Source organism: Cyprinus carpio, chromosome A23, assembly GCF_018340385.1.
Source record: "Cyprinus carpio isolate SPL01 chromosome A23, ASM1834038v1, whole genome shotgun sequence".
Lineage (NCBI taxonomy): Eukaryota > Metazoa > Chordata > Actinopteri > Cypriniformes > Cyprinidae > Cyprinus > Cyprinus carpio.
Genome location: NC_056594.1, coordinates 2797885 through 2824262, shown reverse-complemented (window position 1 = coordinate 2824262; position 26378 = coordinate 2797885). Strand labels below are relative to the sequence as shown.

Sequence of the window (26378 nt, the reverse complement as noted above, 5' to 3'; positions counted from 1 at the left end):
CCTCTTCTCCTATGAGGCGCATTCTGAAAAAAATAAGACTATCTTGTTACCTCTGTGCAGTCTGTTTTTATTATTTTTTTTTAACTGAAGCAGGAATTTCTTGTCTAAATTTGTCAAAAAAGCTCACCGGATGTCAACAAAATGCTTGTAGCGTGCCTGCATAAAAATCCCCTCTTGCATTTACTTAAAAAAAATGTATATACACAACAGGATTCACTGTCAACAGGACAAATTCCATGAAATCATACATAGAGACAATATTTTTATGAAGAAGTACAGTTGACATTAGACGGACCACATTACAAACATTATACAAACATTGCAAACCAAACATAAGAATTGAACCACGTCATTCAGGTATGTCTGTTGTTCAATAAGTATGCATTAAATCGGTTTAATCCCTCGTTTGTTCATCAGTAAATGTTTTATACAAGCAAAACACCCAAGCAGCACAAAAGCATGCAGTACATATGTACACATCAACCTAATTCACAAACGCATAATCAAAACATGAAAACATCTTTTCAAATTGACGGTCAGGTGGATGTACAAATAACTTCAGTTAGTGTGTAAGATAAAATTAAAAAAAAAAAAAAAAAAAAAAAGAAGTGTTACTGAAAACCCAGTGCAAGCATTTCGCTATCACTGGGAGAAAAAAAAAAAAAAAAGGCCCCAGTTTGTAAAGCTCTGGTCACGAGCTGATCTCTTTTTAAAAGTCCTTCTATTGTATTAAAGGGTCATCAAATAAATTGGGTGTTACATATGTCTCTAATCATAATGCATATCAATGGATGATGTTATAATTTTCGGTATTTTATAAAGTTGTTTAACACAATTTAAAAAGCCTAACTGTGAAGAGTTACTGTTTCATATAACCTAAACTGAGCACAACTGAGACTTTAGACATGAAACGACCTCAAAATGTTCTATGTACAACATTGGTTTATTTCTTTGTGATAAGTGAATGCTGTGAGGTGACAAGCAGATGAGATCTGTTCCCTTCTGTCCTGAGGAGGAAATGGCAGGGCAGGGCTGCTCAGGGTTTGTCCTCGATGTTAAAGCTCTCCATGGGTTGTTTGCCCAAGTTATAAATGTCCTCCAGCAGACCACGTGGAGTGAGGATGTGCGTCGAGCCTACAGAGAATTCAAAAGACATTTGTTTGAATCTGGGTGTTTTTCAAAACACATGCAGCATTTTAATCCTCTTTTCAGGTTTACTGAATCATACTGTAAGCTTAGTAACATGCTGTACACTTGTATGGACTCTTACCAATGATGACCTCACAGGATTTATTAGCATGTGTGACTTCATAAGCACAGCGCATTTCTGAGTAACTGACCCCACCCAGAACAAAGACGATGAGCCGCGAGCCGCTCCTGAGATCATCTGGAGAACTGCCCTTGTGCTTCTGCCGTGCACTGTCAGAAAACAGACCCAATCCATGTAAGGACACGTTAAATCACATGCGCCAAAACTTGAGATAGGTTTTGCTTGAAAACACAGCTTCATAAAAAAAATAAAAAAAAAAAAAAAAAAAAAATAATAATAATAATAATAATAATAATAATTAAATATATATAGATTGTGAAATACTATTACAATTTAGGATAGCTGTTTTCTATGTCAATATATTTTAAGATGTAATTTATTCCTGTGATCAAAGCTGAATTTTCAGCATCATTACTCCAGTCTTCAGTTTCAAATGATCCTTCAGAAATCATTCTAATTTACTGACTTGCTCAAATTAAATGAAATTAATTAAATATATATTTTATATATAAAAAAAGAATATTAATTTATTTCACAATAATAAAATTAAAATAAAATAAACATTTTATTGGTTAATGGTTAATATATTTGTAATTATTTAAAACCAATTTAAAAAAAACTGGTTTGCGATTAATACTTGGAAACAATCGCTGCATCTGAAAAAAAAAAACCAAATACGAATAATTACATTACAGAGCATTACATAAGCCTGGTATAAATTTGGTAAAAAATCTTATATTGGCTAAATAATATAAATAAATGAATTCAAATGATTAAATCAGCATTTATTTGAAATATAAATCTTTTATATAATTCTAAATGTCTTTCGGTCACTTCTGATCAATTCGATATGCCCTCAATAAAAGTATCTATCTATCTATCTATCTATCTATCTATCTGTCTGACCCCAAACCTTCGAACAGTACTGTATGATCTATTACATCATGCAATTTGAACATCAGTGGGAAATGAGAAGCCTTTAAACTTTAGACAGGCCCAATTCATTCAATCATTCATTCATACATTCATTCATTCACACACACACACAAACAAAAAAAAAATCACTTTCTAAAAAAAAAATAAGCAAAAGTGTGTGTGTGTGTGTGTGTGTGTGTGTGTGCTTGTATTTTAATCAAAAATAAAAAATAAATATATAAATACAAACAGTACAGGTCAAAAGTTTGGAAACATTACTATTTTTAATGTTTTTGAAAGAAGTTTCTTCTGCTCATCAAGCCTGCATTTATTTGATCAAAAATACAGAAAAACAATGTAATATTGTGATATATTATTACAATTTAAAATAATTGTTGTTAAATGTATTATACTTTAAATTATCATTTATTTCTGTGATGCAAAGCTGAATTTTTAGGATCATTATCACATGATCCTTTAGAAATCATTCTAATATGATGATTCATTATCAAAGTTGGAAACAGTTCTGCTGCTTAATATTTTTTTCAGAACATAAAAAAATTTTTAGGACACTTTGATGAATAAAAAGTAAAAAAAAAAAAAAAAAAAAAGAAGCTATGTTTTTAAAATATAAATATTTTGTAATAACAATATACACTACTGGTCAGTAATTTGGGGTCAGTAATTTTATTTTATTTTTTTAAATAAAATCAATACTTTTATTCAGCAAGGATGTGTTAAATTGATAAAAAGTGACAGTAAAGAAAATATATTATTAGAATATATATTATTAGAAATATATATATATTTTTTTTAATAAATGCAGTTCTTTTTAACCTTTTATTCATCAAATATATTAGACAGCAGAACTGTTTCAAACACTCATAATAAATCAGAATATTAGAATGATTTCTAAATGATCATGTGATAGACTGGATGTTACATGTGACACTGAAGGCTGGAGTAATGATGCTGAAAATTCAGCTTTGCATCACAGGAATAAATTATTTTTTTTAAAGTATATTCAAATAGAAAACTATTATTTTAAGTTGGAATAATATTTCACAATATTACTGTTTTTTTTTTTTTTTTTTTTTTTTTGATCAAATAAATGCAGGCTTGATGAGCAGAAGAGACTTCTTTCAAAAACATTAAAAATAGTAATGTTTCCAAACTTTTGACACTTGAAATAAAGAAACAAAGAAATTAAACGTGTAATACTGTATGTGCACACAGAAAAAGCAGCCAAAAACCCAAAGGGCTGATCTTCAGTCTTACCTCACCACTCTGACAGCCAGAGGAATGAAGAAAAAGACATTGACTACAGCTTTACACTCAACAATTATAATGAAACATTTGGGATTTATTGTTTTAAACTGATGAGCTGCCATGAAAGTATGTCACATATGCTGTTGTACTGAATGTACAATATTGCTTTAAAGGGTCTATCTTAAAGGAAATGAAACTAATTCATGTGTTATGGAAGAGACTTGTCGTGAACTGCCCTACCTTACAGCACGTGAGCCGTTCCACGCAGACGGACATTCAGACTGATACGGCCAGTCTTTGACATCCAGTTTGTTCTCCACTGCATCCTACCATTAAACACACACACACACACACACACACACACACACACACACACACACACACACACACACACACACACACAGGTTTAACTGACAAGCTGATTTATCAATATACAAGAGTCATCTTTATTAACTCTTCTAACTAATGAATGAAACATTAATTTAGTTAATATTTGTCTGTTAAATCCATTCAAAGTGACTGTGCCTCCTCAGAAGACATGAATTATACCACTCGATTCATATTAATTAATTTTACGATGTCATTATATATTATTTGAAGCTTAAAAATTATGTTGGAATGGAGTTTTAAATGGAGGGACAGAAATCTCACATTTCATTAGAAATATCTTCATTTGTATTTCGCAGAAGAAAGAAAGCCATAGAGATTTGGAGCGACATGAAGGTGAGCTAATCATGAGAGAATTTTCATTTCACAGTTATGATTTACATATGACCACATATGTAATATAGTCACATATGGAAGTATATGTATATGTAAGTATTCCGCAACTTTATCTCATAACTGAGGTTATTTACGTATAGAAGACAAAGCTACAGCAACAAAAACAATCTACTGTTCTATAAGGGCCATTATTGAAGTTCATGGAATAAAATTACTGCTACAGACGTGTACACGAGAAACTCAGATTAATGCTATTCTCATAGTGGCTGCGGTCAACCTGCCTGACAGAACTTGTGCAACTCAATGTTTCTTTCACTGGAAGAAGAAACTACTCTCTGGAAATTAACACATGACTGTCTAACCCAGTGGCTTTTACCAGTGCTATTAATAGCTGACATGAAAATAAGACATTGTCTTTTTATGTTTTCTGGAAGGATGACATTTGATCTGTCAGTCGTAACCTGGAATATAATGTCAGTGGCCTTAGCCCTGAACAATACATATGTGCAATGGGCTTATATCATAGCTCATATCCTGCTGTATTATATATCAGGAAAGACTGCGAGCCGAGGACAGTGTGAGAGCGTGTCAGGACAGTTACTTGCCTTTTGGGGATAGTTTTAAATTCATTGTTCCTTGTACATCCATTTTTATGTCTTGCAAAGTTAAATATTTTGTTTTCCAATATATAAACTTATAGTTACAGTATAGATCTATATTTTTTTAACTCATTGAAATTTCAATTTGTTGTCAAAATACTGTTGTCAGAAAAAGATTGGTTGGTTGTATTTAAATGTATAGCCATATCAGCTTCAATGGCTATTATACAAATTAAAAATTCAACAACCTAATATCATAAATACAATTAAAATCTATAAAAAAAAGAAATAAATAAATCAACTAATTAATCGCGATTTGATTTCCCCTCTTTCTTTTGTTCTTTGATGAACAGACATAACAGCTGCTGATTATGAGGTTTTGGCTGCTATTACTTTAAGAGCTGCTGCTGCTGCTGAACACGATGTGACTCATATATACAAATACAAATACTTACATGCACAGTTTTAAGGCAGCTTTAATAATTTTTTTGGTAACTTCATGAATAAACTGATGACATAACTACAACATTGCATGCTCGTAGTTAAACTTCTTTAATATGAAATTTTGTACAGTGCACTGCCGCATTTGTGCGTGCAATTGAAGAGCATGCCCTACGTAAAAGTTTTTAAAATTATTAATAAGTCCTTAAAAGTTTGTCCTGATAAAAATCACTGTCTCATAACATTAAAAATTGGACGGACCACAAATATAAATTTTAGAGTCAAGTTGGTGCTTCACATTTTGGTGCTTCTTCACCCTTCAATAAATGCCCATGAGTCAGTTTAGTATGGCAACTTGTGTATACAACTTGGTTGTGTCTTGTCAAAAGAAATGCAAAGAATTGATATATAAAATATACTACTATTCAAAAGGTTTTGGGCTCAGTATGTTTTTATTTTTATTTCATACTCTTTGATCAGAACTGAAACTGATGACTGGAGTAACAGCTGCTAAAAATTCAGCTTAACATCTCTGGAATAAATTACATTTGAAAACATATTCAAATAGAACAGTCTTTTAAATTGTAATAATTATATTTCACAATATTGCTGTTTTTTTTTTGGATTAAACAAATGCATCTTTGGTGAGCAAAAGAGACTTCTTTCATATATACATATATATATATATATATATATATATATAATCTTACCTCTCCCAAAAAAAAAACTTTTGAATTTTAGTGTACACAGAAAAAACAGTAATGGACAAAAAAGTAATCATTTAAAGCAGAAAAAAAAACTTCACTGTTGAGCCCTGCATATGTTTGTCTATCTGTGCTTTAGATAGTTTGCTCTGTAACACGTGACTGTTGGTGACTGACGTGTCCCTCACCTCCATTATGTCTTTAATGACGGGTGTCCAGCGAGACACGTTGTATGTCTCCTGGTCTGACCGGTCTCTCCGAGATGGTTTACGAAATGAGAACATGCTCGGCTGTTATGAGGAGAGATGGAGGTGAAAAAATTAATATCAGCCAAAATAAATCCCTGTAAAATTGCAGTTGTATTGCATCCAGTCACAACTGTAAAAAATCAACACGCCAGGATCAACAATAAGATTAGCTTTTGCTGTGGTTTAGAAAAGGCCACTGAGTGTCATGAAATTTGGTTTGTATGCATACTAAAACTTTGGTACTGTAATACCCTGCAGCACTCCCCTATTCCCAAATACACTCCTAGCTATAAAACTGCAATTCAGAATGCATCCAAACCAAATAATAAGTCACCAGTATGAGTGAATTATGCAATATCAACAGTTATACTGACTCACCGTGGAGAGGATGGGAACTCCCAGATGTTTCCAGTTCAGGATATACCCGCTCTCTTCCTCGATTTTCACATGCTGAATCAGTTTATTCAGGTTCTCCGCTGTCGTTCCTGCTCATCACACACAAACACACATTCAGCTGCACTCATCCAGCAGGAAAACACACTAAGCTGGACAGTTAAGATGTTTCCCAATCTCTACATGACAAGAAAAGAAAAATATCCACCGTTTAGACTGAAGATGTAGAGTAGGACGGCCCGGATCTTATCAGTGGTGTCATGTGGGTGTAACAGCACAGGAAGTAACGTCCTCATGGGGTCCTTGACCTTCTGTCCGTCAGCATCAGCACCTACAGCCAGATCCTACATACAAAGCACAAAACCAGACACACAGAAAGCCCGCGTGAGACACACTCTGGACAGAAGACTGGACAGTCCTTTTCCCTCGACGCATCACTAAGCTTTACCTGTTCGGCTTTGCAGAGTTTTTCCACATTCTTCTGGTAATGATTCATCAGATCCTCGGCTAAACTTATGTGGACAGTTTTCTGAGGGAGAGAAATGGAAAACATTAAACTGCAAGTGAGTATTTTAGGCAGCCTCGAGCATCACTACTGAGCGTATACGCAGACTCAAAGTGATCTTTCACAGTCACACGTGTCAAGTGATCTCACACTCTTACAGGACATGCGAGGCGGCTCGATTACCTGAGTCACCTGCTTGCGGAAGCCTGGCATCTTCTTCATGACCTGTGATAGTCCTCCGATTGTGATCTGCCAATGACAGGGGCATCCATGACATACTCACATGAGGAAATCTGCAACTGGACACTGCTGTTTTTGTTTGGAGGTCTAATTAATTGTAAACACATACTGTACCTTGCCATCAGCCTGTTTCTTCTCATCTCTGCTGGCAGAGATTTCCTTCACCAGTTTGGGGATTTGCCTTTGGAATAAATAAATACAATAGTGCTGGTTACATCAACAAGGATATTTATGAGGATCATAGGTTTTATGCCTAACGTCACATCTGCTTGTTTTACAGAATATAGAAGTTTGTTGCGAATAAATCCCCATTTGGCAAATACCAAAGCTACAATACATTTATCTTTTAAGGATAAACCAATCCCATAATGCACTGCAACCAGCTCCTAGGAGGAGAAAGGAGTTTGGGGTTAGTGTGATTTTTTTTTTTTTGTTGTTGAAAGAAATTATTCATCAAGGATGCATTAACTTGCTCAGAGAGACAGTAAATAACATTTCTAATGTTATAAAAAGATTTACATTTCAAATACATGCTGTTCTTCTGAACTTTCTAATTATCAAAAAATCCAGAAATAAAAATTATATCACGGTTTCTCAAAATATGAAGAAGTAAAACTGTTTTCAAATAGTATTCAATTCAGTCAGAAATGTTTTTTGAGCAGCAAATCAGCATATTAGAGTGATTTCTGAAGGATTTGCCACACTGAGCATTTATCTGTGCATTATACATGGATTTACTGTACTAACACTAACAGCACCATGGTATTGTGGCAGAGATGTTGGATATTCATATCAAATTTATTATATTTGTAATGCAGACATGTATTACATGTTGTATGTGTGGTTCATTTAATAAAACTCAAACAGTTAGAATAATTAAATTTCACCATATAAAAATAAAGTCGTTAGTTACAATTTTTATAGACGTTTCTGTTTTTGATAATGAACATAAATTTACATCTGCTTCCTAACTCAAGCTACTACTAGGGTCAACTCAATCTACTGCCAAACGTGTATTTCTAAGATATATATTTTTTTCTTTATATATTAATATTGCAGCCTGTACTGCAAACTGTGCTGAAAATGTGTGTCAACAAAGTCAGTCAATTCAAACCTGTTTCATGATTTAAAAAAATATCACTCATTAGTTTGTCATGTTCTGACCATTAAAGAGTCGTTTAAAACCACAATTAATGGTGTGGTTTCTATCACTTAGGTGCAAAAATCTGCCTTTAAACTTGAAAGAAATAAAGATTTTAGATTTTTCATGATAATTATCGATATCAACTGATTTTTTTTTTTTTTTTTTTTGCCAATTTGCCCAGCCCTGTTCACAATATTAGTTTTTACTGTATTTTTGATCAAATACATGCAGCCTTTGTGAGCAGAAGAGACCTCTTTCAAAAACATAAAATCTTACAACCCCAAACTTCTGAATACAGAAAAGTACTGACACAAACATCCCAATTTAAAGAAAACTGACCACCCGAAGGAGATTAAACTCACATGAACAAGTAATTCTACTCACCCAGTGACCTCAGCAATGTGCATGTGACGTAATTTGACCCATAATTCATCCTCTTCATTCAGTAAAGCTTCTTTCTTAGAGCCATCCTTTAACTTGTACCTAAGAGAAGACACACAGAAAAACACCAATACACAGGAGAACCAAAATAAGAGCAAGGATGTCTGTTCAAGTAAACAGAAATCAAGGGATCTGGCTGAATTAAGTTGCGGTGTCATACTCATAGGTGTTGTCCTTTATTGGTATGAGGTCATAAGCCATGGCCTGGTAGGTGAGCTCGTGAAGAACAGGACTAACAGGGTCCAGCGCACGATCGACAATCAGAAGCAGAGCTGGTGTTTTTCCCTGAATATGAAAGGAAAGCAATGAAGAGGCAGTTTTTGCAATCAGAAATATCCCTTATAAGACCACATCAGGAAAAGAACAAGATTACAAACATTATAGGTAAAAAAATAAAAACAAAATAAAAAAAATTCCATGAATTTTCAAGAATCAGTTATTTAGAACTGCCTTATCCAATGAAATGGATTCCGAATTCTGACGTATTAACTGTCATCAATCCTTAAAAATCTTCACGGAACTGAAGGCACTGAACAAGTGGTGTGGAACAAGCCCATTTCTTTTGTTATTCCCATGTATTGTACTGTATTTTACTTCTTGCTTTGAATATTTGAATTTACTTAGACTTTCACTTCAACCAAACAGACATAGCTGCTTAGCCATTGCAAATAAATACATTCATACCAATATTGTCAAAACATTGAAATATACAACCCTTCAAAAGTTGGGGTCAATAAGATTTTTTTTTTTTTAAATGTTTAAAGTTTCTTCTGCTCACCAAGGCTACATTTATCTGATCCAAAATACAGCAAAAACAGAAATATTATGGATATATTATTACAATTTAAAATCAGTGTTTTCTATTTGAACATATTGTAAAATTTAATTTATTCCTGTGATGTAAAGCTGTATTTTCAGCATCATTACTCAAGTCTTCAGTGTTTCATGATCTTCAGAAATCATTCTGATATACTGATTCACTGCTCAAAAAACATTTCTGATTATTATCAATGTTGAAAACACAGTGGTCCGGCTTAAATTCTTTGTGGAATTTTTATATAAGATTCTTTGATGAATAGAAAGTTCAAATAAACAGCATTTATTTAAAACAGAAATCTTTTGTAACATTATAAAGCTGTATTGTCTAGCTCTAAATCCAGTCATATCAATCAGACACGCTGTCATGTGAGGTTGTTGTTAACACTCGACAGCTCTCACCTTTTTCTTCGAATTATCATCCAACTCATAATGACGTGCCAGTTTATTATCCACGAGTTCAGCCAACTTGTTTCCATTTGCCGAATCCCTGCATTGAAGAGAGAATTCATTAGCGAAACCTAGATTAAATATCATTCAAGCATCAGGTGTAATTTGAGCACATGTGAAGTGAGGAAGAGCGGGCTGACTGTACTTCTTGTATCTGACTCCAGGATACTCGTCCAGCGTGGCGCAGAGAGTTACGATCTGATTCGCTATCGTCTCCAGCGTCTGATCTCTGTCCTTACTGTTCGGGCTGTAGAGGCTCTTGAAGGCCTCTGTGTTTTCACAGGTGAACACCTGCACAGGCCACCCATACAACACACACACACACACACACACACACACACACACACACACACACACACACACACACACACACACACACACACACACACACTCATTAACAACACAACTCTCAGCCATAACAGGCTAAATGCATCTCCAGACACACTCACCTGTGCTTCCAGCGGCAGAAACGAGATGTTGATCTCTTTACACACTTTAATGTGCTTGGCACAGTTCTTCTTCATCTTGTCGAAGAGATCATCAGGACAGTCTGTGGCCATTTTGATATAAAAGTAATAAAAAAAGTCACTCTTGCTGAAAAAAACACGTAATCAGTTTGTTTCTTTGGGACGATCAACTCACAGTCAGTGAAGAAGACAAACGCAGCTTTGTATTTGGGTTTCGGTTTGAAGTCATCAATAAATTTATCAATACACTGCAAATATAAAACATCCGAGTCACAAGCAGGTAAGAGTAAGAGATATTATGTTTATTATTTGTGTCTTCTGAGCTCTGACCTCGGCAGTGGGTCTCATGAAATAGATGGCCTTCATCTCTGGAACCGGCTCTCTGTTTTTGTGTAGGTCCTCCACAACTGTGAACAAACGAGAGGTTACACATTATGACAATAACTCCCCGTTCAGCACATGTGCATTCTTTTACTCGATATGGAGGAAACGAAAAGGACGTTTTCGTGAAAACACAGGAAGGAAGAGCGTCCAACTCTCACTAGACAATGCAGTTCAAACACTGAACTGGCAGACAGCTGGGTTTCCGTCTAACACAGACGATGTTCAACAGAAACTGGAGCAACATCTCTTCTTTTACTTACTTGTGATGCCCTCCGACATGAGATTGGACATTTTGCAGCAGGAGGAGAGGAGGCGCGTGGTGAACTGGTCCAGAATGAGGATCTGTGAATCATTAATTATATTACTAACTGATTTTCAATCCTCACTTGCCCTTTCAAATCAAAATACCCTTTATTATACCAAATCCCTGTCCAAAGTGTCACTCAGTATGATTACGGAGTAGTTAAGTCAGCAACCTTTTTTTTGCTGTACCCTTGTTACACATACTTAATATAGTAATAAAAGTAAATCATGCATTATTACAAACAACTAACCCTAAACCAAGCCCTCGGGTAAGTATAAATTCATTAATATTACTTATTTACTTAAATACACTGTAACAGAATGTCACCTTAAAATAGTGTAAGACACTTTACAATAAGATTCCACTTATTAACTTCAGTTATCTGCATTAAAAATACATGTACCTATAATAAAAAACATTGATTAATCCTACAAAATTTTTATTTACATATTCCCTAATACATTACGTAAATTTACATAATGCATTACTACGATTATTTAATTGACCTTTCATTTTATTAGCGAACATTAACAAACATGAATAAATACTGTAAAACAAATGTGTTGTTAATTAATGGTAATGTACCAATGAGACCTTATTGTGTTACTATTTAGTTTATAATACACATAACTTTCCAACCTTAGTATTAGTTAATTTATTTGTAAAACAAACTGCCAATGAAAAAAATCTCCTAAGCATTCATTAATCTTAGTTTATTTCAATAATAAATAACATGTTGTTTAAAACAACATAGCTACTGTGTTATTTAATGAACGTGAGCTAAAATGAACTAACAGTTGTATTTTTTAACAAAGATTAATAACTTCTAATAACTTAACTGAGCTATTGCTCATTGTTAATATTAATCCATTAACTAAGGTTAACTAACGAGATGTAAAGTGCTACCTATTGGTCTTTATAATTCTTTTGCACTTTAACCCGTGTGAAATTATTTACTTTATCCATTTTTTTTTTTTGTGTATTGCTTTATTGTATTTAAATGTTCAGTATCTTTTTGTTATAAGAAAAAAGATATTAAACCGGTTATACTTTATTATGACATCACTTTTTTGCAACTAAATTTCAATACTGTGATAATGCCGTAAACCGTGATACAAGCATTAGCAATTAATCACAACATGAAAATCTGACACCGTCACATGTCTACTGTACACACATAACCATAACTGGAAAAGAAAATCATTAAATAAACTGAACATCGTTTTTCACAACGTTCCGTTAAAGTCATGATGAAGCTAAAGTAGTGACAGATCTGTTCTTCTATATTGTGACGTAACTTGTTGGGCAGGACTTGGTTTTGTGTATCGGTTGTTCACAGGATGTTGAGATGTGGGCATTGCACTCTCAAAAATTGGAAGCAGATGAAATTTTAGGGGCATTTAGGAGGTCAAAAAAAGACAAATGGATCTATAACATGCATTTTAAACTAGTTTGTGAGTTTTAATTTCATTCAAAGTTAAAAAATAAATAAATAAATATCCGTGCCACTACTGAATCTACAATGGCACAGCAAAATCAGTGATGCTTTAGTAGAGTTTGGCTTGCATTCATCTGAAATGAATGTGATGAGATAGGTTTCCTTGCTGGTCGCATGCAAAAACAAACATACAGTGTGAGCAGCGATCTCAGCCTCAGACATCATTGTGCCCACGGACCGCTGGCTGAACGTCTGATGCATACAGCACACAAAACTGGAAACACTTCAGGAGCTACAAAGTCGTCATCTGATTGGTTGAATTCCACAGGATTTCTAAGATACGTGTTTAGCACATTCTTTAACGTTCCGCCTGGAAACAAAGATACGGTGACGCCAAACCCCCCTCATGGAAGAAGCAAGCCGCCGTGTTATCAAGATCAACTAACTGCTGGATTTTCAAAAGTATGTTAAATTTGTCAAGTTTGCAGAGTTTGTTGTTATAATACTCTGGTAATATATTATTACCAGGTTACCAAAAACAGTATGATTTTTGTTTAGTATATAGTAAGGAAAATGTCCTGTAGGTGACCTGCTCTGATCAGGTCGGCCAGCTTCTGTGTTTAGTATACAGCAGAGGGTTACAGCCGGCGCCAATACTTCATCAGCTCAGTGGGAGACTTAAAGGCCACAAATTTGCAAAATATAAATGGAAAGCGTCAGGGGGAAAAAGAAAAAGAAATCATTCAAACTTACCTTCCATACTTCTGACTTTCTGCAGTCGGCAATGAGCGTGTCCTTGATTCCTGTGACGCCACACAAAGGAATCTGTTAGTTATAGCAGTGTGAATCAGTTTTGCTGATGCACCATGGAACTGAAAATCAAGAAAAATTTCCAAAAAGCTGTACTTCCTGTTTTGAGTTTGTTCTGCTTGAAGAATGCACAGACATGTAAAAAAAACTGCTTATAAATGAATATGTATGTATGCGTGTGCGTGGAAAATACTCGTTGGTAAATTTAATAAATGTTAATTTACATGTAGATCTTGATCTGTGGAAGTTTTCATATTTTGATTAAGTTACATTATTTAAAAAATAATATCGTTAAAATAATTTGAGCCATTTCACAGCCTTGGAAATCTGCCGAGGACCCCCTGCAATATAGATATGTGAAAGTGCAGCCTAATCATTTATAATACTTTGAATAGCACACATACACAGGTATCATCAGTTTATAATTACCTTTGAATCCACATATTTAACATTGCAAAATCACTTTGTGTATGTTATGGCTAGTCTTCATCAAATGTTGTGAACATAAATGGCAGTCCTCAGCACAGCCGACCGGAAGTCATTGATAAACTTCACAGAATGTAACACAAGGGCGCGGGAGAACTGAAGTTCCATTATGACATCATCAAACACACCGCGTCCGCGTCCGCGTCAACTCTTAAAACGGAAGCAGCCAGTGCAGAGTTGTCAAAGTGAGCACTCTGTAGTGAGACTGAACCGGACTGGCTAACAGAAACAGTGACTCAGTGGCACATGAAAGACATTTAATGAGACAAACATGGCGCAAAAAACGGAACACGACCCACAGTGTTTCCTTATTAAACACCAAAACAAACGCTTAAACAAACGACCGTGACTCCTCCGTGCAAACCCAGCATCAACTCATCTCTTTAAACTTCTGACAGCTCTTCCTCGGAGTTGAATTCTTATAAATGACGAAGCATGAAGCTGTGCATGCAAGAAGTGTGCCGAAAATCACCTGAATACTGCATGGACTTACTTTGCCAAACTATTCTTTTCAAGCCGTGCTCAGCTCCAGTTGCCATCTTGAGTTGAGTCGAAACAAATGCGCGCCCCCGTCATGTGGGAGGAGTGAGAGTGCGCGCGCACGAGCGTTCACGTCTGGACAGTTTTGACGGAACTAATGCGCAGATTTATTAGCTTCAACCATAGTTTGTTTAAATAGTTTATTTTGATGGATTTTTTAGTTTATATTTAAATTATATTTAAAAACTAATTCGTATTATATCTGGTTTTGTGAATGCACTGTTTTGGACCTTTTTTAGTTATCACACTTTAGGAGTGAGTTTATTTTTGGAAGTCCATTTCTGTACAAGCGCATATGTTAAAAGCTTATATAGTACGAATATTCATCAAAATATAGATTCAAATATGTTAAATCTGCAAGTTATCAGCGTAACACCAATAAAGTGTGATACATAATCAAAATTATATAATTTAGCAACATTTCTGAAAATTAACTCCTCGGAACAGCCATCATCTGCAATGACCTTTACACACAAAAGTAAACATAAATAATTTTCCTTTTAAAGAGGCAACATCCATTGGTGTAACACCACAAAGTTGGGGACACAACTTTTTCTTAAAATATAATAAACTTTTAATAAAATAATACGTTTTTAATCGATTTAATTAAATTGTACATGTTGAATAAAATCGATATTCATTATATAAGCACTTTAATTATGTTAAAAATTTTACATTTTTGCAATTCCATTAATTGCATCAAACTCAAATACTTTTTAATATGTTTTTATTTTTTAACAGTGCACAAATTGTTTTCTACAAAATACAAGTATCTAAACATTTTCTGAATCATTGATATTGATTTTTTTTTTTTTTTTTTTTTTTTTTTTCAACTGTTGCAGATTAGTAGGACAATACAACCACAAATGAAGAATGACCAAACACACTTTCTTCAGACTATATGGGGTAAGTTTTCACAATGGAAACCCTCAATACACAGTAAAAAATGTAAATATATATATATATATATATATATATATATATATATATATATATATATATATATATATATATATATATATATATATGTGTGTGTCTGGAACCAGAATTATTTAGTATAATTATACATACAAAATAAATGTTTAATCATTACCACCTTAAAATTACAAAAAGATAATTGTGGTGAGATGTCTCCTTTTAATTATTTTTTTCAAAGAAATGATTGCAGGGACAGCATACCTGTGTAACACTTTAGATTTATTTATTTTTTTTACCTAATCAGTACTAAAACTAACTACACAAATGTGTATAAACTAAATTATTTACATTAGACTGTGCAGGCTATAGAGCATCCCACAGTCTTCTGTTACACCTTTTTAATGCATGTCATCTTCACTTCTGATTGGCCAGCTCATTCTCATCCCCAGCTCTTATTGGCCAGCTCTTCTGAGGAGGCAGGGTTAGGTTAATGTATCTGAGATGCCTTTAAGAAAATCTCCGTATAGTCAGCCTAAACACAAGAAACAGAAGAGATTGCAGAGTTTAGATTTAAAAAGAGAAATCAGGATTCAAACAGAGAAAACAGATGGCAAGCCATGGAGGAATCAAGGGGCTGCTGCTTTTGCTTGGAATAGTCTCACAGGTAGAGTTATGTCACATTTTATTGATTCACTTTTTATTTCCCTTTATTTAGAAATTATGTACGCCATAACATGCAGCAAAGAACGATGTGGCAATAAGGGAAACGATACTACTTTAAAATAAAATAATCATTTTCTATGATTCTGTCATGCACTCATACTTTCCTTTTGAAATGCAATGCAGTTATGAAAACGATTCGGAATTAAAAAAAAAAAAATGTGCAAATTATACGAATGTTTACAATCTAATAAAAGTCTTTGTGAATTGTTTCATTTACAGGCATCAGGTACTGCTCATCTGGATCAAATTCACAGTATCTGTTTAAATTCAAATTCATACTCACAAATATGCTGTTCTTGGTTGTAATTTGTATTATATTTAACCAGCATTAATAAGTACCTCAGACAGCTAAGTTTTTTTGTCTTTCAGGCAGCACAATGACCGTGAGTGTTTTTACGGTGACATCAAAGAGCACAGTATTGCGCTGGAGCAAATATGAAGGTGCATTGTCCTACAGAGTAACAGCTTCTCTCAGAAACTCTCAAGTCCCTGTGGTCTTTGCCAGCTTTGGACAAAACACTATTATGGGCTCCGTCAATTCTCTGAATCCCAACACTGCGTACACCTTTCGTGTCGAGGCCCTGGGCAGCAACATGAACATGCTGACAGATGCTACTGTGGATGGATTGACTGGTGTGTACTGAAATCTACACATGGCTTGCTAAAGAGTAGTGATGGGATCTAGAAAGTGTTTTCAGAATTGAAAGACATTTCAATTACTTTTCTATGGCAGGGAATTACAGTATTTAAATTCCGTGATAATTCTAGGATTTCCAAATAGAATTCCTGACCTTTTTAGTCCTATTTCAGGCTTAGTGTCTTGTTTGTTAAATTGACTTTTGTTGCAGTTTAACATTTTTTAATCGATTAGGCTCCCAGTGTTAACGGCAGTAAATTGATGATGCTTGAAATGAATGGAACTGTAAAATGTCTTATCTTATGTTCAGCTCCTGATGTGCCCACCATTGTGATGGCCTCCTCTAAAGAAAGCCAGAGCATCACTGTGGAATTCCCTACGGTCTCCGGTGCCACTTCCTACATCCTGCGCACTGAGACAGATGATGGATCATTCTTCTCAGAGATCCCAGTACCTGGCTCTCCGGGGACTGTCACCAACCTACAGCCATACACAGACTACATTCTCAGTGTCATGTCCGTCAACAGCGCAGGCAGAAGCCAGCCTTCCCTCCCCGTGGAGGCTAAGACAGGTACATTCTTCTAGTCTCTCTCCACCCTCTTTGACCTAGAGGCCAAAGAAATGATCCATTCATGAAGGGACAGAGTTGGCTATTCTCTAACCCTCACCCAGTGCTGTAACCTTATCCTCTCATTGAGAAAGATCAGGATAAGCTACATGGCTGATCTCATGGGCTTGATTTTTAGCAGCATGCTTTGCTTGTGTTCGCATTTTCAATGAAATAGGTTTCACATGCATTTATCCCTAAGTAACAATATCCGGGTTTGCTCTGTTGGCAAAATATGAGAAGCTGAATTATGACAAAAGGGCTGCCCTCCTCAAGGGACTGGGCACAGAAAATGTATTCTGTGTCTTCACCTCAGGGCCTTCAGCAGTTTTGTGTCATTGTTCAGGTAGCACGTTTTCCACCTGAGACGGTCACCAAGGAAATAATAAGGGAAGGGACCTTGATTCTCAGAATAGCCTCGATATGAAATCTTATAACAAATATCCACAGATTTACGTCATGCATATGATCCAAAACAGAACAATGGGGTGTTTTCTTCAAACAACTTAAGCAATCTGAGAACTGTCCAATTATGACACACCCGGAAGTGGTAAGAGTAGAACCAATGCCTAGGGTTTAGTGAAAAGAATCCAGTTGCCAAACGAAACTGTCAAGGAAAGGTATCAGTAAAGAACAGGAGAGGGACAGACAGGACATTCCAGGGGAAGGGCAGGACAGAACAAGAAATGGACCTGACTGAAGAGAAAAAGGCACTGAAAGTGATGAAAGAGAGCAGAAGGGACCTAAAGGGAATGGAAGGGAATTATAGAGGACAGAAAGGACATGGCAAAACAGGAAAGGACAGGGAATGGAAGGGAACAGAAAGTAATGGAAGAAAATTAAAAGAAATTAATGAGAGAGGGATGAATAGGAAATGCCAGGACAGGAAATGAAGGGATGGAAAGTGAAAAAAAGAGAAGATAGGATAGGATAGGATAAGATTGGGCAGGAAAAGAAAAGAAAAGGAAAAAATGATAGGAAAATGAAAGGAAAGGAAAGGAAAGGAAAGAAAATGAAAGGAAAGGAAAGGAAAGGAAAGGATGGTAGAGCACAGGAAAAGGCAGGACATTCAGGAAAGGAAAGGAAAGGAAAGGAAAAGGTACTGCTCTCATTACGTAAAGCCATGTGACACCCGTTAACTGTCCCTCATATCCATATCACTAAATAAATATAGGATCAGAATTAGATCACTTAGCTTGGTATTCAACCTTCAGAAAAAACTGAAGTCTTCAATACCTTGGGTCACAACGCACATGATCTCTCACTATTATCTTTTCTCTTCTGTTGGACCCCAGTCCTTTCTGCTCCTCTGTTCAACACCAGCTCTCCCAGCAACAGCAGCATCCTGGTGAAGTGGGAGCCAGTGAATCACGCTGTCCTCTACAGTCTCAGCATCATCAAGGAAGGCTCATACAGCCGAAGTCCCCTCAACACCACCGAAACTCAGGTTCACCTTCCAGACCTGGAAGCAGGAACCAAATACTGTATTAAAGGAAATGCCTGGAGTCCTGACAACATTCCCGGAGATGACTTCACAGTTTGCCAGATCACACGTAAGACAATAGAGATGAAAATATAGAGTTTACTTAATACTTAAGTAGACTGAAACTGCTGTACTTGATACACATTTAAACTTTTATGTTTTTGTCATACCTGTAATTAACACTTAAGGAAAAGGAAGGGGTCAATAAAAGAACAGCCAACAATGCATGCACACCAAGTACAGCATGTTGGGCAGAGCTGTCCAATTCTGCTCCTTGGAGTGCGGACATGTTGCAGAGTTTAGCTTCAACCTGTTCTAACACACCTGAATGAAAGTTTCCAGTAGAGTCCAAGGCCTTGATTACCTGGCTCCGATGTGTTTCATTATGCTTGAAGCTACACTGTGCAGGATAGTGGCCCTGCAGCAGCAGGAACAGACAACGCAGAGTTTAGGAAATGTTCAATGCTAAAAATCTGCAAATGCTGACACATTTGTGTGTGTGTCTCCACAGGTTCTCCCACTCCTCAGTCCATTGAGCTGGTGGTGACAAGCACCCCTGATGCTGGTATTGTGGTGTCATGGGGCCCATCTAAGGGTGCAGAGCAGTATGTTGCCATGAGCTTGACCGGACAGAACTGCTCATCATCTAGTAACTCCTGCATCCTGGTTCCTCTGAGCTGTGGAGAGACAAACACTGTCACAGTGATCGCTATCAACCAGGCCGGAAACAGTGCCCCCTCTTACCCAGTACAGATTATTTCATGTGAGTAAACAATTCACACATAAATTAGTTTGCCATTAAAAGGTCATATCACAGATAACACAACGCTCTTGCTCAGTTTGATGTACTATGTCAAGGGTGTCCAATTCTTCTCCTGGAGGGCCAATTTCTTGTAGAGTTTAACTCCAACACAACTTCCTGGAAGTTTATAATGATCCTAAAGACCTTGATTAGCTGGTTTAATCAGGGCTAAAACCACTCTGCTGGATAGCAGGCCTCCAGGAGCGGGACTAGACACACGTTTACTATGTAGACCAAGGCTGTCCAATCCTGCTCCTGGAGGGACAACGTCCTGCAGAGTTTAGCTCCAACACACTTGCTTTGAATTTTCAAAGACCTGAATTAGCTGGTTCAGATGAGTTTAATTAGGTTTGCAGCTAAAATTTGCAGGAATCTCCAGGAACAGGTTTGGACACTTCTGATGTAGACATACCAAAATGTTAACAACACAAAGCTCCCTTCTCAGTCCACCGAAAGCAGGACATTCAATAACTGTCACAGTTATATGACAACAATTACTTCATCGACAGACCATTATTACGCTACATATCAACAGTGCCAGTCATGGACTTCTGGGGCCCTAAGCAAAACTTTTGCGTTCACCAAAACACCAAAATAGTCCAGCAGGAGAATGTATATTATGACAGTCATCTTACATGATTTGACTGATTTGGATGTTACGTACTGTAGAAAGGGCAACAGCACAGAGCTTTAAAGGAAAGGAATGGAATGCGGCATCGTGTTTTTATAAATACTGAAGCCAAAATAAAAAACTAAACTAAAATTCTATTAGTTGCACAGCCCTGGTCATTAAATCATCTTTGGGAGCAAGGGGTGGTTTGGGGGCCCCATCCACCTTGCATTGCGGGGGCCCTGTGTACTTTACATACTGTATAGGGAGGACGGGCACTGCATATCAAAGATGCCTACTCAATATTCAACAACTTGGCACAGGTTATTACTCAATTCACATGCATTCACAAGAGGTTAGCCATTCATAAACAATGTAATTTACAAACAGTTCTGTACATAGGTCTGAAGAGCTACAGTATATTGCAAGTCTTCTGAAGAATCAATAGCTTTGCGTGAACAACAGAATGAAATTTAAGCTATTTTCACTGTGAATCTTGCATTTTACAGTCTCTCTTACTGCCTAATCTGTTGTTTGTCAGTCCCTTGTCCCCCACAGCCCATCTGGGTGGAGGAATTGGTGCCTGGCAACTGTTCTGTGAAGTGGAGCGCTGTCCCTCAAGCAGAGTACTACACCACATTTATTAAAAGTGACGATGGCATCGAGGGGATGTGCAACTCGACCAAGCTATACTGTCAGTTTAACTGCCAGTGCGGATACTCTTACATCATGAGTGTGTTTGCACACAACCATGCTGGACCCAGTCCCCCAGGACCTCTGCTCAACCACACCACCTGTGAGTTTTAAAGATCCCGTAAAATTATTTGGAGTTTTGTGGCTTTTTGTCCATGTATTCTATCTCTGAGGTCATAGGCAATCTATATGCTACATTTAAAATGTACAGTACCTTTCTTCCAAGAAACCAGGCAAAAATATTGATTCATGTTGCACTCACTGGCTTATTTGCCCAATTCTCTCTGGAATGACCTCCTCCCTAATACCAGTAGCTGCTTTTAAAACTTATTTATCTCAACCTGTTATCCCCCAGTGCCTTGCTGTCCAGCACTCACAACGGTTTCTGCAGCTTCTTGGGAGACACTGATGATGGAGTGGTCTCCCGTGCGTGGTGCAGATCTGTATGAGACCCGTGCTGTGGATGCAAATGAAGTGATTCTGTGTAATGACACGGCGCCCAGGTGTGCCCTCTCTGACCTCAATTGCAACAGTTTGTACAGTGTAGTCGTCATACCTTGCAACGACATAAGTGGCTGCAACCTCACCTGCAGTCCACAAACGCATGAAACAGGTATAATCATACACACAAAGTGGAACATACATCCAACATACAGATGATGTGTATGTTTCGCATGTATACTGTACACACACTCTCTCATTTTCTTTTTTTTCTGAATAGCTCCATGCATGCCAGTGATCACCGGTGTGAGCCAGATTAACACATCCAGTTCTAGTGTGCTGGTTAGCTGGACTTCTGATAACACAGCTGCCAACTACACCGTCAGTGTGATTGGCTCAGTGGGTGACATACACGTCTGTCACTCAAACGGCACCTCCTGTCTGGTGTCCAACCTGCCCTGTGGGTCCGTCTATGAAGTCAGTACCATCGCATCAACTTCAGCTGGAGAGAGCATTCCCAGTTTCACCATTCCCCTGGAAACAGGTTAGGTTTAAATGGTGATTTAAACAAACATGGTGATTCAAACAGTCAGGAAGCCATGTGGGTCAAAAAGAAAAGAGAAAGACAACCCACATAGGCAGCTAAAATACATTTAAGATGATCGAAACAAGAGAAAGAGAAATGTTTTAAGATTATAAAAACATTTAATCAAAAAAGTATCAATAAAACACTTCAATAAAATTAAAAATTGGTTATTTCACCCAATATTTGTACAGAATATCCTGTTTGTTTAAGCTCATGGTGGCATTAGCTTAGCAACATGCTAACAGAAAACTACTGAAATCAAGTGTGAGACTCTTGTGTACTTCCTGGTCACTTGTGAGTTACCATTTCAATTAGAATGCTGTCTTGGGTTTTGAAACACAACCTGTACATCTTTTTACTTTGAAAGTTTACAATTATAATTTATTTGTTTTGTTTTTTCAGCACCTTGCTGTCCAGACAATCTCACGGTGAGCCATGTGACCCAGGCTATGACAAATGTGACCTGGTCGCCCGCTATCGGCGCCCAGACCTACATTGCCTCTCTGTCTTCACCACGCGGCCATGCGCAGTGTCACACTATGGAAACAGAATGTGTGATGGGATGCATCACTTGTGGCAATAACTATACGGTCTCACTGGAAGCCATCAGTCGCACCGGGCACAAGGCGGAGTGCACCTATCACGGATTCTCTGCCAGTACGTCCTCATATACATAGTGTCACAGTCCAGTGAAATGTATGTCCAAAAACGCATGATTCAAGAGCAAGAAAATACTTTTTTATAAAAAATCTTACAAAATGTAATACAAAATAACGTGATTAGTCACCTTTAGCACCATACGGTATACAGAATTATGTCACACATCTTTTAAAATCAACTGTTACGTTTATGGTCAAAATTAAAAAATTCTCAAAATACTCAAAAAGTCCAAATTCTCAAAAGCAAAGATATGTGAGTTTAATCAGACGGCAATAATATAAAAATTGCACTGCTTCCATAATTTTTTTTGAGTGATTTTTAAAGTTGCCTTCGTGTGCTATTGGAAATTTCCTACTTTCCTTCCGTAATTATGAGTTTGTTGCATTCAAGTGATTCCAAGAACAGGAGTCATGGCTACTCGCTGGTAAAATCTTATTAAAGCCAAAATGTATAGAAGATATTTAGCAAACATCATATAAAATGTAGCATTCCATTGAATGGCAACCATATAAACTTTCATATAAACGTGCTTGATGATCAGAATTCAGAATTAATGTCAGAATTCTGGTCAAATAAATTATGTTCTCTCTCTCTCTCTCTAAATATACATAACTGTAATGGCAAGAGAAGGCAATATACATTTTGTGGAAATGACATAGAAAATTTACACTGCAGAAATGGTTCTCTACTGCCATATTTAAAGCTCAATGCCTGTCTAACTCAGAAACTTGGATATTAAAGTATTGAGTTTCCCCAGCTATAAATATGACTTTAGAGGCCATTCATGTCCAATTTCTGACTTTTGAATTCCAATAGCACATGAAGGCAGCATTACTTCTGGAGTCAACATGAAATCAACGTTTAGCCTTTTCATGATAAAAGTATACTGCATACAATTCTCCATTCAAGTGTACATAACCTGTGTAAAGTGTAAAATGTAATAACTTGCTCTGCCTCTGAAATGACTCTTTTGGGCCTCACAACTGGGGAGAAATCATGTTAGCCAACAGCCAAATAGATATGTATTTATAAAATTTTGCCAGTAAAAAATGCCAGCTTACATGTATAAAGATTACAGCAATAATGCCACCTGTTCAATCTTATCACAACATGTAAGTGTGGAGTTTCATCAAGCGCTGTCGTCTCTTTCAAGGTGACTGCTGTCCCTCAGGCATCCGTCTCTATAGAGGAAGCAATAACACGCTGATTGTGCGCTGGAGGTCCAGCAGTGCCCTCTCCCAATACACAGCAGAAGTCACCGGAAGCAGCAAGACTCACGCGTGCAGCCCAGAGCCCGGCATCTACACATGCACAGTGTCAGAGATCGTGTGCGGTCAGGTCTACACAGTGGTCGTCGCCCCACTGAAACCAGACGGAAGCAAGGTCCAGTTCTGTAACAGCAGGCTGTATTCAGGTAATGAAGTTCAGTACAGAAGTCAAAAATGATTGAGATAAAATATCAAACCAAATGGCATCCCCAAACAAATCAAAAGTTCACACAGGTGTAAAAGCAGATATGAACATACTTTTTGTCATCTTTTAAATCTGTTGTTTTATCATTTTAAACTCAACATTTTTTTTTTTTTTGTGAAATTATTGTTTATTTTTCTTTGAAACAAGTACGCCACTTCCTTTGCTATTTTGTATAAAGCACTGACATTCAAACTTTTTGTAAGTGCTGCATAGGTCCAAATACTTTTTGGGCCACTGTAGTTGATAATATCTGTTGTGATTGAACTTTAAATAACTGAAATTAATATAAAAATGCATGATTTGTGTCTTTCAGTCACATGTGTGGGCAGCAATGTTGGACTCGGTAAGATTGAGAACATCTACATTTCAATCTGAACTGAATGAAGTGCTCAAGTCAGATAAAAAATAAGGCAAAAATGTCCATATGTAGTATCATAATGCTCTGTTACTTGAAATGAAAATATTTGACACTCTTTAATTGAAGCTTTTCTTTACTCTCAGTACTCTATCAAGGAAAAAGATAATGATGGGATGGATGTCCTTCAAACACTGAGGTACGGCCAGTACAAACACATGTGTCTTCATTACTAGGGCTGTGCGATATTGAAGAAAAATGTGATATGCGATAACTCATTAAATAATGCAATATTCAATATGCGATAAGATAGAAGCCTAAAGTGCCACATGCTTAGATGACACAGTTTTACTCAGCTGTTACTGAGTCAGTTCTATGCACTTCTGGAACTGTCCCGTGTCATATTTGTATGTTAATTTATATGTATGTACCAAGAGCTCCTGTAAAACCACAACAAATTCATTGTGTGTTTGCGCACACTTGGTAAATAAAGCTGATTCTGATAGAACTTGCGTACATGTTTCACTTTTTGTAAGAAAGCACCCCTACAACAACTTCTAAAAAGTGAACAGTAGTGTTTTATTCTAGAATTGCATAAAAATGTAATTTTTATATCAGTGTAATCAAATTAACATCAGTTTAGGAACTGAATAATAAAAGGGAAAAATAAAACTGCTTAGTCTTCACTCTATGAATTAAATATGCACTAATTCTTATTAAAGCTACAAAAGTTACTCAGGCAAGAACAATGAGTGATTTTCTCTTTGTCTTTTGTTAGTGACCCCAAATATGGCAAGCTGTAGTGATATGCATATTGCGATATGTACAACTGCGTTATTTCAACAATTCTGATATATTGCACAGCCCTATTCATTACACACAACAGAGAAAGTCCTCCCTCTCTGAGCCCAGGACTGCCAGTGCTTTTACAGACCAATCTGCAGTAAAGCCTATTATAATACACTTCTCTTGTCAGTGTCACATCACATCTGCAAATTAGGATTCTGTTGAAACTGGGTAAAAGACTAATGGACAATGAGTTTTCATCTTTTGTTAAACACAAGAGAAGATATTCTTAATTTAATTAGAGTATAAAACCATACTTTTTAAGAAAAATTACTTGTATTATTGAATTACTTTAATTTAACAAAAGAATAGGAATGGGAATTGAATTTTTTTTTTTTTTTTTTTTTGTCACTTATCCCCCTCAGAATTGCGAGATATAAACTTGCAGTTATGGGGAAGAAAAGTCCAAATTGTAATAAGTAAAATTGTAACTGCAAAAAAAAAAAAAAAAGAAAAGTAAGGGATAAAAAGTCACTATTGTTGGGGAAAGTTATTTTTAAAAGTAATGCATTACAATATTGTGTTACTCCCTTAAAAAGTCACTAATTGCATTACTTAGTTACTTTTTATGGAAAGTAATGCGTTATGTTATTTTTGTGTAACTTATTCTCATCTGGGCTGGGATTGCTTATTTGTTTTTAATATAAAAAAGGTACATTTTTGGCAAATTCTTATCTGTACAGTAGAGGGTACATATTAAACAAAACTTTCAGCTGTGTCGCCATTTTGAATTGCAAGAAGAATAGGATACACAAAGATAACCCATGACCATACTACTGAAACAATAACTGGCTTTCAGCTACATTTATACAGTCAGTTCCAGTGTTTTAAATAACTCTGACTTATTGTTTTCTCTTGTACAGCTTCTGGTAACATTGGACAACTGGATCCTTCAAAAAAAAAAAAAAAAAGTCCCCAAACCAGGAAAGAAAATGAATGCTTTACAACTAAATCATT

General features: G+C 36.2%; 2 protein-coding genes across 7 annotated transcripts; one reads left to right on the top strand and one right to left on the bottom strand.

Annotated features, from left to right (window-relative positions):
* Positions 1 to 249: 249 nt before the first annotated feature.
* LOC109107594 (syntaxin-binding protein 3-like) lies at positions 250 to 14680 on the bottom strand. Its single transcript, XM_042712601.1, has 19 exons — positions 14541 to 14680; positions 13505 to 13554; positions 11270 to 11351; positions 10956 to 11032; positions 10801 to 10873; positions 10608 to 10708; positions 10304 to 10449; positions 10111 to 10198; positions 9053 to 9177; positions 8836 to 8934; positions 7422 to 7488; positions 7251 to 7316; positions 7011 to 7091; positions 6771 to 6906; positions 6548 to 6654; positions 6110 to 6211; positions 3695 to 3780; positions 1271 to 1419; positions 250 to 1134 (listed from the first exon to the last, which is right to left on the bottom strand). Exons 1-19 carry the CDS (start codon positions 14584 to 14586, stop codon positions 1037 to 1039), a joined length of 1779 nt encoding a protein of 592 aa, XP_042568535.1. The 5' UTR covers positions 14587 to 14680; the 3' UTR covers positions 250 to 1036.
* LOC109107595 (fibronectin type III domain-containing protein 7) lies at positions 14669 to 26378 on the top strand. 6 transcript variants are annotated; one of them, XM_042712600.1, is made up of 15 exons: positions 14669 to 14842; positions 15430 to 15493; positions 16448 to 16454; positions 16598 to 16861; positions 17176 to 17436; positions 18768 to 19025; positions 19467 to 19718; positions 20909 to 21163; positions 21416 to 21673; positions 21782 to 22045; positions 22490 to 22744; positions 23901 to 24161; positions 24534 to 24563; positions 24722 to 24774; positions 26285 to 26378. In XM_042712600.1, exons 2-14 carry the CDS (start codon positions 15461 to 15463, stop codon positions 24742 to 24744), a joined length of 2421 nt encoding a protein of 806 aa, XP_042568534.1. In that variant the 5' UTR covers positions 14669 to 14842; positions 15430 to 15460; the 3' UTR covers positions 24745 to 24774; positions 26285 to 26378. The 6 variants fall into 6 exon arrangements, with proteins under 6 accessions (XP_042568534.1, XP_042568532.1, XP_042568530.1 ...); XM_042712598.1 differs by having other exon boundaries at positions 16448 to 16481; XM_042712596.1 differs by lacking the exon at positions 14669 to 14842 and having other exon boundaries at positions 15955 to 16481.